Genomic DNA, 13,553 nt, shown 5'->3' on the forward strand with positions numbered 1-13,553 from the left:
CAATTCATTTCTAAAGTCTGTTTTCAGTTGATGGATGGCTCTTCATCAACCAGAAGGCACCAAGCTGTGCTGATGGATGTGGCCTGAATTTTTCTGCTCCCACGTTGCTCATTCCGTTCCTACTGACTGGCTACCGGTCAGACCCGACCGTAACCATCCGACCTTCCTCTGGGTTGATAAGTGGGAGATTGCAAAAAGGCCACTACCTAGCAATATTTTCCTTTGGAAAACAATTCTGAGCTTAGAACCATTGGTCAGGAAAGCATTGAACAACCCAGAGCAGTGGTTCTCAACCTTCCTAATGCTGTGACCCCTTAACGTAGTTCTTCATGTTGTGTTGACCCCCAACCATAAAATCATTCTCATTGCTACTTCACAACTGTAATGTTGCTACTGTTATGAATCGTAATGGAAATATCTAATATGCAGGATATATTTTCATTCACTGGACCAAATTTGGCACAAATACCCAAAACACCCAAATTTGAATACTGGTAGGTGTGTGAGGATTGATGTTGTCATTTGGGAGTTGCATTCTGAACTCCACCAATGATGGAATTGAATCAATCTTGGTACAGAGAACTCCAGTGACCAACAGAAAATACTAGAAAGGTTTGGTGGGCATTGACCTTGAGTTTTAGAGTTGTAGTTCACCTACATCCAGAGAACACTGTGGACTCAAACAATGATGGGCCTGGACCAAACTTGGCACAAATACTCAATATGCCCAAATGTGAACACTGACGTTGAAATTTGGGAGTTGTAGTTGCTGGGATTTATAGTTCACCTACAATCAAAGAGCATTCTGAACTCCACCAATGATTGAATTGAATCAGTCTTGGTACAGAGAACTCCAATGACCAACAGAAAATACTGGAAGGGTTTGGGGGGCATAGGCCTTGAGTTTCAGAGTTGTAGTTCACCTACATCTGGAGAGCACTGTGGACTCAAACAATGATGGATCTGGAACAAACTTGGCACAAATACTCAATATGCCCAAATGTGAATACTGGTGGTGTTTGAGGAAAATAGACCTTGATATTTGGGAGTTGTAGTTGCTGGGATTTATAGTTTGCATGAAATCAAAGAGCATTTTGAACCCCACTAATGATAGAATTGGGCTAAACTTCCCACACAGAACCCCCATGATCAACAGAAAATACTGTGCTTTCTGGTGGTGTTTGATGACCCCTGTGACACCCCCTCATGACCCCCACCCCAGGAGTCCTGTCCCCCAGGTTGAGAAACATTGACCTAGACATTCCTAAAGTGATGTTCTGTCTAGAAATCTCTGGATCAGGCATGGGCCAACTTGGGCCCTCCAAGTGTTTTGGACTTCAACTCCCACCCTTCTTAGCAGCCTCAGGTTCTTTCCTTTTTTCCCTCAGCTGCTTAAGCAATTAAGACACAAGGAGTCATTCAATAGCGTTGCAGTGGCTGGGCATCTAGAAAACTGAAGTACTCTCAGTGCGAGGCTGTGTGGCCATGGTGGCACCCTGCCCAGGAGTTGTAAGGCAGCAGGGCCAAAGAGGTGTTGCTATGGCCCCACGCAGGTGTTGCTATGGCCGGCAGTGGGTAGTTAGGCCCTTGAAGTACTCTCAGTGTGGCTATGTGACCATGGAGTCGCCCTGCCCAGTAGTTGTAAGGCAGCAGGGCTGAAGAGGTACATTAGCATAAGTAAATTTCCTACTTGACAGATGCAACTGTCTTTCAGACTGCATAAGTTGACAGCAAGTTAGACTATTAATGGTCGGGAGCTCACGCTGAGCTGGGCTGGCTTTAAACTCATGATCTTTTGGGCAGTAGTGATTTAATTATTATTATTATTATTATTATTTATTTACCTTACTTATATACTTATATACCGCTGTTCTCAGCCCGAAGGCGACTCACAGCGGTTCACAACAAATACGAACAGCAAAAATTCAGTGCTACAGTATAGAAACAGTAACAACCTAACACATTACACAATTAATAAACAGTTACTACAAATCCCATTCACTGTCATCTCGTCATCAAAAACATGTTCCAGATTCGTCATCCATTGTTCCATTCCAGTGTTCATTAACCAATCATTGCACTAATTATTCCAACGCCTGCTCGAACAGCCAGGTCTTCACTTTTTTGCGGAATACCAATAGAGATGGTGCTAGTCTAATGTCCGTAGGAAGGGCGTTCCACAGCCGAGGAGCCACCACCGAGAAGGCCCTATCTCTCGTCCCCGCCAGTTAATGCAGCTGCTAGTTAATGCAGCTGGCTACTAACTAGCTGCACCATAGCCAGTGCCTTGTAAGCTGCCCTGAGTCCCTTTTAGGAGATGGTGATGGGATATAAATAAAGTTTATTGTTATTTATTATTTTGTTATTCAACTCTGATCCTTCCAGATGATCCAGACGGACTGCATCAACTCGACGGCACGCCGCTGACGGCTGAAGACATTGTCCAGAAGATCGCCACAAGAATATATGAGGAAAACGACAGAGGGGTCTTTGACAAAATTGTTTCCAAGCTTCTCAATCTGGGACTCGTACGTTTCCAGGCTTGTATTTATTTGAATTACTGGCATGGTTCCCTTCCTGTGCATCCCCATCTCTTTCTTTCTAACTCTGTTAATCCTCAGATAAAGCACTCCATGAATGAATGGCTAGTTTGATCCTGAAACAAATGGATAGTCTTTTAAACCCGAGTGCAGTCCTTCTGCACTGGTTTCATTTCACATCAATCTCAGCCTGCAGTGAGACCTGCTATTTGTAGCTTGGCCCTGCTGAGCGAGATGCCAAGTTCCCGAATGGCGTTCAGATGGGCAAATAAGCCCCGGGAAGAGGGAACAAATAGCACGCCTATAGGAAGACATTTCAATTAAGTCACACCAAGATACCGCTTCTGGGAATTACAGACTGACTCGGGATATTGTTATGAAAGATCTCTTCTGCGGGCCAAAGAAGCCGCAGATAGAAGGCCTTGCGCTATTGACTCCTCCTAATTCCAGGCTGATTTGTATCAAACGGGAACTTAGTTGAGTAATTGTTTTTCTAACCATTGCCGGAAAAAGGCACCAAAGGATTTTTATTCAGGGATGACAAGCTGGAAATGCCACCTCCTCTTTCTGGCCGTATTTCCACTGTCTTGAGTCAAATGAGTCATATGATTGGAATCAAATTGCGGCATTGGTTGTTATACAACAAAACCTTATTATTGGTTTCAAATTGGTAATTTTAATTTTGATTAAAAAGTTCTCTCTAGGAATCTCTAGGTCAGGCATGGACAAACTTGGGCCCTCCAGGTGTTTTGGACTTCAGCTCCCACAATTCCTAACAGCCTACTGGCTGTTAGGAATTATGGGAGCTGAAGTCCAAAACACCTGGAGGGCCCAAGTTTGCCAATGCCTGACCTAGACCCTCTGATGTGATTCTGTGCTCAACTTCCAACAAAAGCTGGAAGGACGCGGAACAATGATTGGAGACTAGATGCGGAACAATGGCTTCAAACTACAAGAAAGGAGATTCCACCTGAACATGAGGAAGAACTTCCTGACTGTGAGACCTGTTCAGCAGTGGAACTCTCTGCCCCGGAGTGTGGTGGAGGCTCCTTCTTTGGAAGCTTTTAAACAGAGGCTGGATGGTCATCTGTGGGGGGTGCTTTGGATGCAATTTTCCTGCTTCTTGGCAGAATGGGGTTGGAGTGGATGGCCCATGAGGTCTCTTCCAACTCTTTGATTCTATGATTCTAAGCTGTCCAAAAGTCATGCTGGAAGAACTACAAATTCCTAGGGAGATGTTATCTCAAATAGCAAATTTGTGATGTTTCTTTTGGAAAATTGCTTTCATGACCTTTTGGGAAAACCAGGAATCTTTTGGAAAGTCATCACTTTGGTAAACACTGTAACCTTTTATAAAGTATGATCTTCCTGAGAAGAGTTAAAAACTCATTTGAGTCAACCTTCTCCTTAGTGGTAAATTTCCACTTTTGCATTCACTTTGCTAGTTGTCCCCTGCCATGCATTGCTGTGGCCCAGTCTGGTGATCTGGAAAATAAAATAATGAGATAGTATTGGTTTGTAATATATGTAATTTATTTATGCTTGCGGGTAAAAAGCATTTCTTGTTGTTTCTTTGTCAGTGTTGATGTGGTTTGCCTAGTCTGGAACATGCAACATATAATTGTCCATCTTTAGGGGTCCCTTTTAAATCTATGATACTATCTGTGTGTGTGTGTGAATCATATATATGATTTTAAATCTATGATACTATCTGTGTGTGTGTGTGAATCATATATATGATTTTAAATCTATGATACTATCTGTGTGTGTGTGTGAATCATATATATTTTAGTTGTCCAAAAACATCTACTCTCCCTTAAAATATATTTACCTTTAAATCATGCTCTCAAGAGACAAAAATAGACTTCTTTAAAAGTAGCATAGTTGATTTACTCACAAACTTCATGTTTTCAGTATACAGGTACTTTGCATATCAATCCAGTTACAGATAGGATTTGATGTAGTTTCTCTGTACAGATAGCTGAGGGTATATTTCTTATAATCAACAGTCCAAAGTCTAAATCATCTCTCTGTTCTGAAAGTCTAATAGAGTCGCTGTCTTCCTAAACCATTCTCTTTTGATTGACTTCTGAAACCATACTGTTTCTAAAATGGAGTCTGAGTCCTGAATAGTCCCAGATCTAATCACATGGTCTGCAGCCCCTCCCACTACATAGAGTTAAGGAAAACTGCATATCCAACACACTCATATACAATATAGTAAGCAATCTGAATTATATACAAAACAAATAACTAGTATAGGAGGCTTGTAGAAAGTTGCTATTTCCAACAGTTTCACATTTACATAGGATTTGAAATAATTTCTCTATGTAAGTAACACAGGGCATCTTTCCTAGATTCAATAGTCCACATTCCAAAGCATCTCTCTGTTCTGAGAGTATAGTCTATCTAGTCTGAAAGTCCAGTGGAGTCTCTAAGCATACTGTTCCAATATGGAGTCTGAGTCCTGAACAAGCCCAGTTCTGATCACATGGTCTCCACACTCCCCACAGCAAAGAGTTAAGGTAAAATTACATACCGATACGCACAGTCCAAAGTCTAAAGCATCTCTCTGTTCTGAGAGTCTCTGTCTTCCTTCTGAAAACATACTGTTTCTAAAATGGAGTCTGAGTCCTGAATAGTCCCAGATCTAATCACATAGCCTGCAATAGTAAGCAATCTGAATTATATACAAAACAAATAACTAATATAGGAGGCTTGTAGAAAATTGCTATTTCCAACAGTTTCACGTTTACATAAGATTTGAAATAGTTTCTTTATGTAGGTAACACAGGGCATCTTTCCTAGATTCAATAGTCGATATTCGAAAGCATCTCTCTGTTCTGAGAGTCCCTGTCTTCCTTCTGAAAACATGTTGTTCATTCGGTCAGTCATCTCCGAATCTTCGTGACCTCATGGACCAGCCCACGCCAGAGCTCCCTGTCGGCTGTCACCACCCCCAGCTCCTTCAAGGTCAGTCCAATCGCTTTAAGGATGCCATCCATCCATCTTGCCCTTGGTCGGCCCCTCTTCCTTTTACCTTCCACTTTCCCCAGCATAATTGTCTTCTCTAGGCTTTGCTGTCTCCTCATGATGTGGTCAAAGGACTTCAACTTTGTCTCATCCTGTTTCTAAAATGGAGTCTGAGTCCTCAATAGTTCCAGGTCTGATGACATGGTCTGGAACCTCTCCCACAACATAGAGTTAAGGAAAACTGCATACCAATACACACATAAACAATACAGTAAGCAATCTGATTTATATATAAAACAAATAACTAGTATAGGAGGCTTGTGGAAGGTTGCTATTTCCAACAGTTTCACATTCACAGATGTCCTATGCCTCTCACCCCCACAAATGTGGAGGGCTAACAGGACTCTACAGGAGCTATCTGAAGTCCTGAGCTTGGCTTAGGAATAGCCTTCATCACTTTTGATAGCTCTGTTAACGTCTGATATAAAACCTGGAGCTGACTGCCCATCCTACTGATATTGAAGCCCACCGCTGACATGTTTCAAACTTATCTCCGCTGTTTCTCATTGTCTACAGATTACAGAAAGCCAGGCCTATACTTTGGAAGATGAGGTGGCTGAAGTCCTGCAGCAGTTGATTGCGAACGAAGCCAAAGATCGGGAAAAGGCTGCTGAAGGTCTCGATTACCTCCCAAGCAAAATCGACATGAATGCCAACCAGAAACTGGAAGGAAAAATGGTAACATTTCTTCATCCTGTCCCACAGCATGACAAACACTATAACAGGGCTCCTCAGATGAATCCATAGAACCACAGAATCCTAGAATTGGAAGAGACCTTGTGGGTCATCCAGTCCAACCCCATTCTGGCAAGAAGCAGGAAAATCACATTCAAAGCACCCCCAACAGATTGCCATCCAGCCTCTGTTTAAAAGCCTCCAAAGAAGGAGCCTCCACCACACTCCGGGGCAGAGAGTTCCACTGCTGAACAGCTCTCACAGTCAGGAAGTTCCTCCTCATGTTCAGATGGAATCTCCTTTCTTGTAGTTTGAAGCCATTGTTCCACTTCCGAGTCTCCAGGACAGCAGAAAACAAGCTTGCTCCCTCCTCCCTATGATGTCCCCTCACTTATTTATCCATGGCCCTCATCATGTCTCATCTCAGCCTTCTTTTCTAAAGGCGAAACATGCTCAGCTTTTCAAGCCGCTCCTCTTAGGACTTGTTCTCTAGATCCTTAATCATTTTCATCAACCTCTTCTGGGCACATTCCAGATTGTCAACATCTCCCTTCAATTGTGGTGCCCAGAATTGGACACGATATTCCAGGTGTGGTCTGACCAAAGCAGAATAGAGGGGTAGCATGTGTTCCCTGGATCTAGGCACTAGACTCCTGTTGATGCAGGCCAAAATCCCATTGGTTTTTTTGCATTTCAGACTTAGGGCGACCCTAAGTATAAAGTTTAGGGCAGGGGCTGGGTAAATTACCACTGAGAGCTGCGTCTGCCCTGTGGGCCTTAGTTTGGGGGGGTCCTGTACTAAACATAAGCTTGCTTAATGCTTCCTTTGTGGAATTCTGCTTCTAAAGCATAAGTGGAAGTCATGCAGTCATTTACAGCTAGAATCCTCTTATTTTCTGTTACCTGCCATTTTGAATGCCTTAACTGTATTTCTAAATGTGCTATTGAAATTTTAACTTGCCAGAATGCTAGAAAAGAATGAAAGAAAATGTTATGGGTACAATGTGCGTAGTTTTCTCTAGCAACTCCCTTAGCTAGTAATGGCCGACCAAAGTATCTTATCTATCTATCTATGGGGCCTCGGAGGTGCAATGGGGTTAAACCCTTGTGCCAGCTAAACTGCTGACCTGAAGATCGGTAGTTTGAATCCGGGGAGTGGGGTGAGCTCCCATCTGTCAGCTCCAGCTTCTCATGTGGGGTCATGAGAGAAGCCTTCCACAGGATGGTAACACATCCGGGTGCCCCCTGGGCAACATCCTTGCAGAAGGTCAATTCTCTCACACAGAAGCAACTTGCAATATTCTCAATTTGCTTCTGACATGATAAAAAAATCTATCTAAAGTACTTCTCCCAAAAAGGGACCCAGAATAGTTAACCTGAATAGACTAACACATATCAGATATAACTCTCGCTAACTCCAAAGACACAAAGGAAAGCGCAAGATGTGAATTTTATTTACTCCACTGGTACATGTGCATTTAATTTTAAAATTAAAATTAAATCCACATTAAAATATATAAAACATTACAATTATGATTAAAAATCACGCCACTCACAATAATAATCTGTGGCCATTCCAAAAGTTATTGCACATAATTTCGTAGCTATTATTGCTCTGTAGGCTTCACCCCAGAGCCGAGTTATCACTTTCCTTCTGAAAGGCCAGGAAAGAGGGAGCTGCTCTGATATCACTGAGGGATTTCCACAGATGAGGGGCCACCACTGAGAAGGCCCTGTCTCTCGTCCCCACCAGATGCACCTGCAAAAGAGTCAGGACTGAGAGCAGAGCCTCCCCATACAATCTTAATCTCCAAAGTGGTTCATAGGAGGAGATACATTTGGACATTGCTTCACCTTTATTCTTAATCTCTTTTATGAAGGTGCCAAAGGCTCCTGAGCAAGATGACACATTAGACAACACATGGGCTTCTTCCAACATCTTAGAAAGAAGGAACGAGTTGCCTCCTGAGGATAATTTTGAAGATCTCCAATATTTCCCTAATTTCTATGAACTACTGAAAAGCCTTAACTCTGGTGAGTTTCACGACAAGCTTTGTCAAAACATTGGAGAGTATTTCCAAACGCACAGGCATCTCAGATTCCAAAATATTCATGCCAAGCCGGTGGAAGGTGTTTTGGGATTTGGTGTCCCCCAAAAAGTGACTTCCTCAAACTCTGAGTGCTGGTGACATATCACTTCAGCTGGGAATTCACAATGCTGAAATTGTAGGGAGCTCTCCAAGGTGCTGAGACCTGCTCCTGCGTGTCCAGCTAGATCAGCTCTAAAATAGCAGTCTCAGCAACTCTCTTACTGTACCATAACTGAATGTTATTGAACTGAAACAAGCAGGTAAAAAGGATCTGGAACTGTGCTCCAAGCAAAATAACTGCTTCAAGTTCTGAATCTGGCCACTGAATCTGGAGTTGCAGTTTGGCAGAGGAAGTTATCATAGAATCATAGAATCAAAGAGTTGGAAGAGACCTCCTGGGCCATCCAGTCCACCCCCATTCTGCCAAGAAGCAGGAATATTGCATTCAAATCACCCCTGACAAATGGCCATCCAGCCTCTGTTTAAAAGCTTCCAAAGAAGGAGCCTCCACCACGCTCCGGGGCAGAGAGTTCCACTGCTGAACGGCTCTCACAGTCAAGTTCTTCCTCATGTTCAGATGGAATCTCCTCTCTTGTAGTTTGAAGCCATTGTTTCGCATCCTAGTCTCCAGGGAAGCAGAAAACAAGCTTGCTCCCTCCTCCCTGTGGCTCCCCCTCACATATTTATACATGGCTATCATATCTCCTCTCAGCCTTCTCTTCTTCAGGCTAAACATGCCCAGCTCCTTAAGCCGCTCCTCATAGGGCTTGTTCTCCAGACCCTTGATCACTTTAGTTGCCCTCCTCTGGACACATTCCAGCTTCTCAATATCTCTCTTCAGTTGTGGTGCCCAGAATTGGACACAATATTCCAGGTGTGGCCTAACCAAAGCGGAATAGAGGGGTAGCATTACTTCCCTAGATCTAGACACTATAGATCTAGGGAAGTAATATAGATCTAGGGAAGTAATATATAACACTACAGTTCCTTATGTTGTGGTAACCCCTAACCATAAAATTATTTTCGTTGCTATTTCGTAACTGTAATTTTGCTACTGTTATGAATCATCATGTAACTATCCGATATGCAGGATGTATTTTCATTCACTGGACCAAATTTAGCACAAATACCCAATACACCCAAATTTGAATACTTCGAGGTTTCAGGTGGGGGGGGGGATTAATTTTGTCATTTGGGAGTTGTAGTTGCTGGAATTTATAGTTCACCTACAATCAAAGAGCATTCTGAACTCCATCAATGATGGAATTGAACCAAATTTGGCATACAGAACGCCCATGACCAAAAGAAAATACTGGAAGGGTTTGGTGGGCATTGACCTTGGTTTTGGAGTTGTAGTTCACCTACATCCAGAGATGTGGACTCAAACAATGATGTATCTGGACCAAACTTGGCATGAATACTCACTATACCCAAATGTGAACACTGGTGGATTTCGGGGAGAATAGACCTTGACATTTGGGAGTTGTAGTTGCTGGGATTTATAGTTCACCTACAATCAAAGAGCATTCTGAACTCAGCCGACAATGAATCTGCACCAAACTTGGCACATGACCTACATGGCCAACATTGCATACTGGTGGGGTTGGGAGGAGTTGTTTTTGAATTGTGGGAGTTGTAGTTCACCAACACTCTGAGAGCACTCTGTACCAAACTGGTGATGGGACTAGTAAACTTCCCACACATAATTTGTCTCAGGAAGAGGTTAGGCAGAGAGATATTCAGCCTTTTCTGCAAAAGGGGCACCTAAGACCATCAGAAATATACTTTCTCGTGGTATTTGGCGACCCCTCTGCAATCCCCCCCAGGAGTCCCAACCCCCGGGTTGAGAAACTCTGGCCTAAGTCTCCTTCTATCATCCAAGGTCTCCTGGAGACCCCCAAATCCAGCTCTGTGCTACAATATGGCCCCATCATATTCCAGTCTCACAACCCTAATTTGAGCTAATCTTTTGTTCTTCTCAACAGAGAAAGAAGCCAAGGAGAAAGAAACGCTGATAACGATCATGAAGACTTTAATAGACTTTGTGAAGATGATGGTTAAATATGGAACCATCACGCCGGAGGAAGGCGTTTCATACCTAGGTAAGAGTGCATTTGCAACGTCTTATAACCATATTTTGTGTCTCTGTGCTGTGAATACGTTGTCATTTCTTCATCGCCAGGGCTGGTTCCTGTCAAAGCTGCTACTTGGGGTGACAACTTATTTTAAACAGCGTTGAAGTGCCATTTGTTTATTTATGATCTTCATGCGAGGCTGCCTAACTCAGATTATGGAGCATAAAGAGATGCATACTATAAACTGGAAGAGGGGGTGGGATATTCCTTTTGGAGGCCTTTTCCTGAATGAGAAATTCCTTTAGGGATTGCCACTGGTCAAAGGGGATTCTGGGAGATTTATTATTAGTATTATTATTGACACAAAAGTACAGTATATCACAGCAAATGAGATCTATATGCTGGATTTCGTATCACAAAATCACAAGTCGAACACTTCCAAAGCATCTAGGACTGTGTGATGTATTTCCGAATGATGCGCGCAGATCCAAGTCAGGTGGCCTTTTGCAGTTGACAGATCGTGATTTTGTCGATGTTGATTGTTTCCAAATGCCGGCTGAGATCTTTTGGCACTGCACCCAGTGTGCCAATGACCACTGGGACCACCTGTACTGGTTTATGCCAGAGCCTTTGCAGTTTGATTTTGAGGTCTTGATAGCGGCTGAGTTTTTCCTGTTGTTTTTCCTCAATGCGACTGTCACTCGGAATGGCGACATCAATAATCAAGACTTTTTTCTTTTCCACAATCGTGATGTCTGGCATATTGTGTTCAAAACTTTGTCATTCTGGATTCAAAAGTCCCACAGTATTTTTGCATGTTCATTTTCCACAATATTTGTGGGTTTATGATCCCACCAACTGCTGGCAGGTGGTCCTTGTGACATAAGTTCCAGTGAATCATCTGGGCCACAGAGTTGTGTCTTTGTTTGTAGTCGATCTGTGCGATTTTCTTGCAACAGCTGAGGAGATGGTCCGTGGTTTCATCAGCTTCCTTACACAGCCTGCATTCTGGGTCATCCGCTGATTTTTCGATCCTGGCCTTAATTGCATTGGTTCTGATGGCTTGCTCCTAGGCTGCAAGAATCAGGCCTTCTTCTGTCTCCTTCTTCAGGGTTCTATTCGTGAGCCATAACCAGGTCTTCTCCTTGTCAACTTTTCCTTTAATCTTCTCAAGGAACTGCCCATGTAAGGCTTTGTTGTGCCAGCTGTCCACTCTGGTTTGGAGTGCAGTTTTCTTGTACTGACTCTTTGTCTGCTGTACTTTGAGAAATTTCCGATTATTGACTTCAATTAAAGCAGGCTCTTGGCTTTCGTGCCACGGCATGTTTTTCTTCTTCAACTACTTGTTTGACTTGTAAAAGTCCTCTGCCCCCACACTTTCTAGGCAGATAGAGCCGGTCAACATCACTGCGAGGATGCAGTGAATTATGAATGGCCATGAGTTTTCTTGTTTTTCTGTCCAAATTGTCGAGTTCTACCTGTGTCCCGTTTATGATGCCAGCAGTGTATCTTATGACAGGTATGGCCCAGGTGTTTATGGCCTTGATGGTGCTGCCTCCATTGAGCTTTCTTTTGAGAATTTTTCTGACCCTTTGAATGTATTCTTTGCTGACCACAGTTTTCACATCTTCATGTTTGATGTTGTCCATCTGCCCAGATATTTATAGGCCTCTGGCTGGTGTCACTTCATTGCTTGGCCATTGGGCCTATTTGTGTCCTCACTTTCAATGATTTTTCTCTTCTTCAGTGCCACTGTCAAACATTATTATTATTATTATTATTATTATTATTATTATTATTATTATTGTATTGTCGAAGGCTTTCATGGCTGGAATCACTAGGTTCTTGTGGATTTTTTTCGGGCTATAGAGCCATGTTCTAGAGGCATTTCTCCTAACGTTTCGCCTGCATCTATGGCAAGCATCCTCAGAGGTTGTGAGGTCTGTTGGAAGTAGGAAAAATGGGTTTATATATCTGTGGAATGGCTGGGGTGGGGCAAGGAGCTCTTCCCTGCTGCAGTTAGGTGTGAATGTTTAGCTGATCACCTTCATTAGCATTTGAAGGCCTGCCTGAGCCTGGGAAAATCTGTTGCTGGGAGGTGTTAATCTGTGCCTGGTTTTTTCCTCTCTATTGTTTAGCTGTTATAATTTTAGAGTTTTTTAATACTGGTAGCCAGATTTTGTTCATTTTCATGGTCTCTTCCTTTCTGTTGAAATTGTCCACATCCTTGTGGATTTAATTATTATTATTATTATTATTATTATTCATACAGTTTTTTTTCTGGACCAGGAGGGACTTGAGAAACTGCAAGTTGCTTCTGGTGTGAGAGAATGGGCTGTCTGCAAGGACGTTGCCTAGGGCACGCCTAGATGTTTTGGTGTTTTACCATCCTTGTGGGAGGCTTCTCTAATGTCCCTGAATGGAGAGCTGGGGTTAATAGAACTATAATTCTTCAGTGTCAATGTGCCTCATGTAACGTTCTTGCTGTGATGTTTTATTTATATAGATTTACAGCATTTTTACCCCGCCCTTCTCAACCCCCGAAGGGGGACTCAGAGCAGCTAACATAGGCAGCAACTCGATGCCACAATATCAATAAACACCAAAATAAAATCATAAATAAATAGGAGGTTAAAAACAGTAACAATCTATATAAATAAAAATGTAATGTTCGTTTGTGGGATTCACATAACTCAAAAACCACTGGGTGAATTGTTGCCAAATTTGGCCACAAGACACCTACTACCCCAAGGAGTGACCATCACTAAAAAAATGATTTTTTTTCATTTGGAAGTTGTAGTTGCTGGGATTTATAGTTCACCTACAATCAAAGAGCATTCTGAACTCCACCAATGATGGAATTGAACTAAACTTGGTACACAGAACTCCCATGACCAACAGAAAATACTGAAAGGGCATTGGCCTTGAGTTTGGGAGCTGTAGTTCACCTTCATCCAGAGAGCACTGTGAACTCAAACAATGATGGATTTGGACCAAACTTAGCACAAGCACTCAATACAACCAAATATGAACACAGATGGAGTTTGAGGGAAATTGGCCTTGACATTTGGGAGTTGTAGTTACTGGGATTTATAGTTCACCTACAATCAAAGAGCATTCTGAACCCTACCAACGATAGA

At 42.7% G+C, this 13,553-nt stretch overlaps 1 protein-coding gene across 2 annotated transcripts in view; it reads left to right on the plus strand.

Moving 5' to 3' along the window:
- The window catches only part of SCG3 (secretogranin III), a 61,274-nt gene that overhangs the window by 11,475 nt on the left and 36,246 nt on the right, over positions 1-13,553 (plus strand). For both annotated transcript variants that reach the window (XM_060755271.2, XM_060755272.2), the window contains exons 5-8: positions 2,386-2,528; positions 6,090-6,251; positions 8,129-8,282; positions 10,324-10,440. In XM_060755271.2, coding sequence (XP_060611254.2) covers positions 2,386-2,528; positions 6,090-6,251; positions 8,129-8,282; positions 10,324-10,440 — 576 coding nt within the window. The remainder of the gene's footprint in view (positions 1-2,385; positions 2,529-6,089; positions 6,252-8,128; positions 8,283-10,323; positions 10,441-13,553) is intronic.

The sequence above is a fragment of the Anolis sagrei genome, chromosome 9 (genome assembly GCF_037176765.1).
Source record: "Anolis sagrei isolate rAnoSag1 chromosome 9, rAnoSag1.mat, whole genome shotgun sequence".
NCBI lineage: Eukaryota > Metazoa > Chordata > Lepidosauria > Squamata > Dactyloidae > Anolis > Anolis sagrei.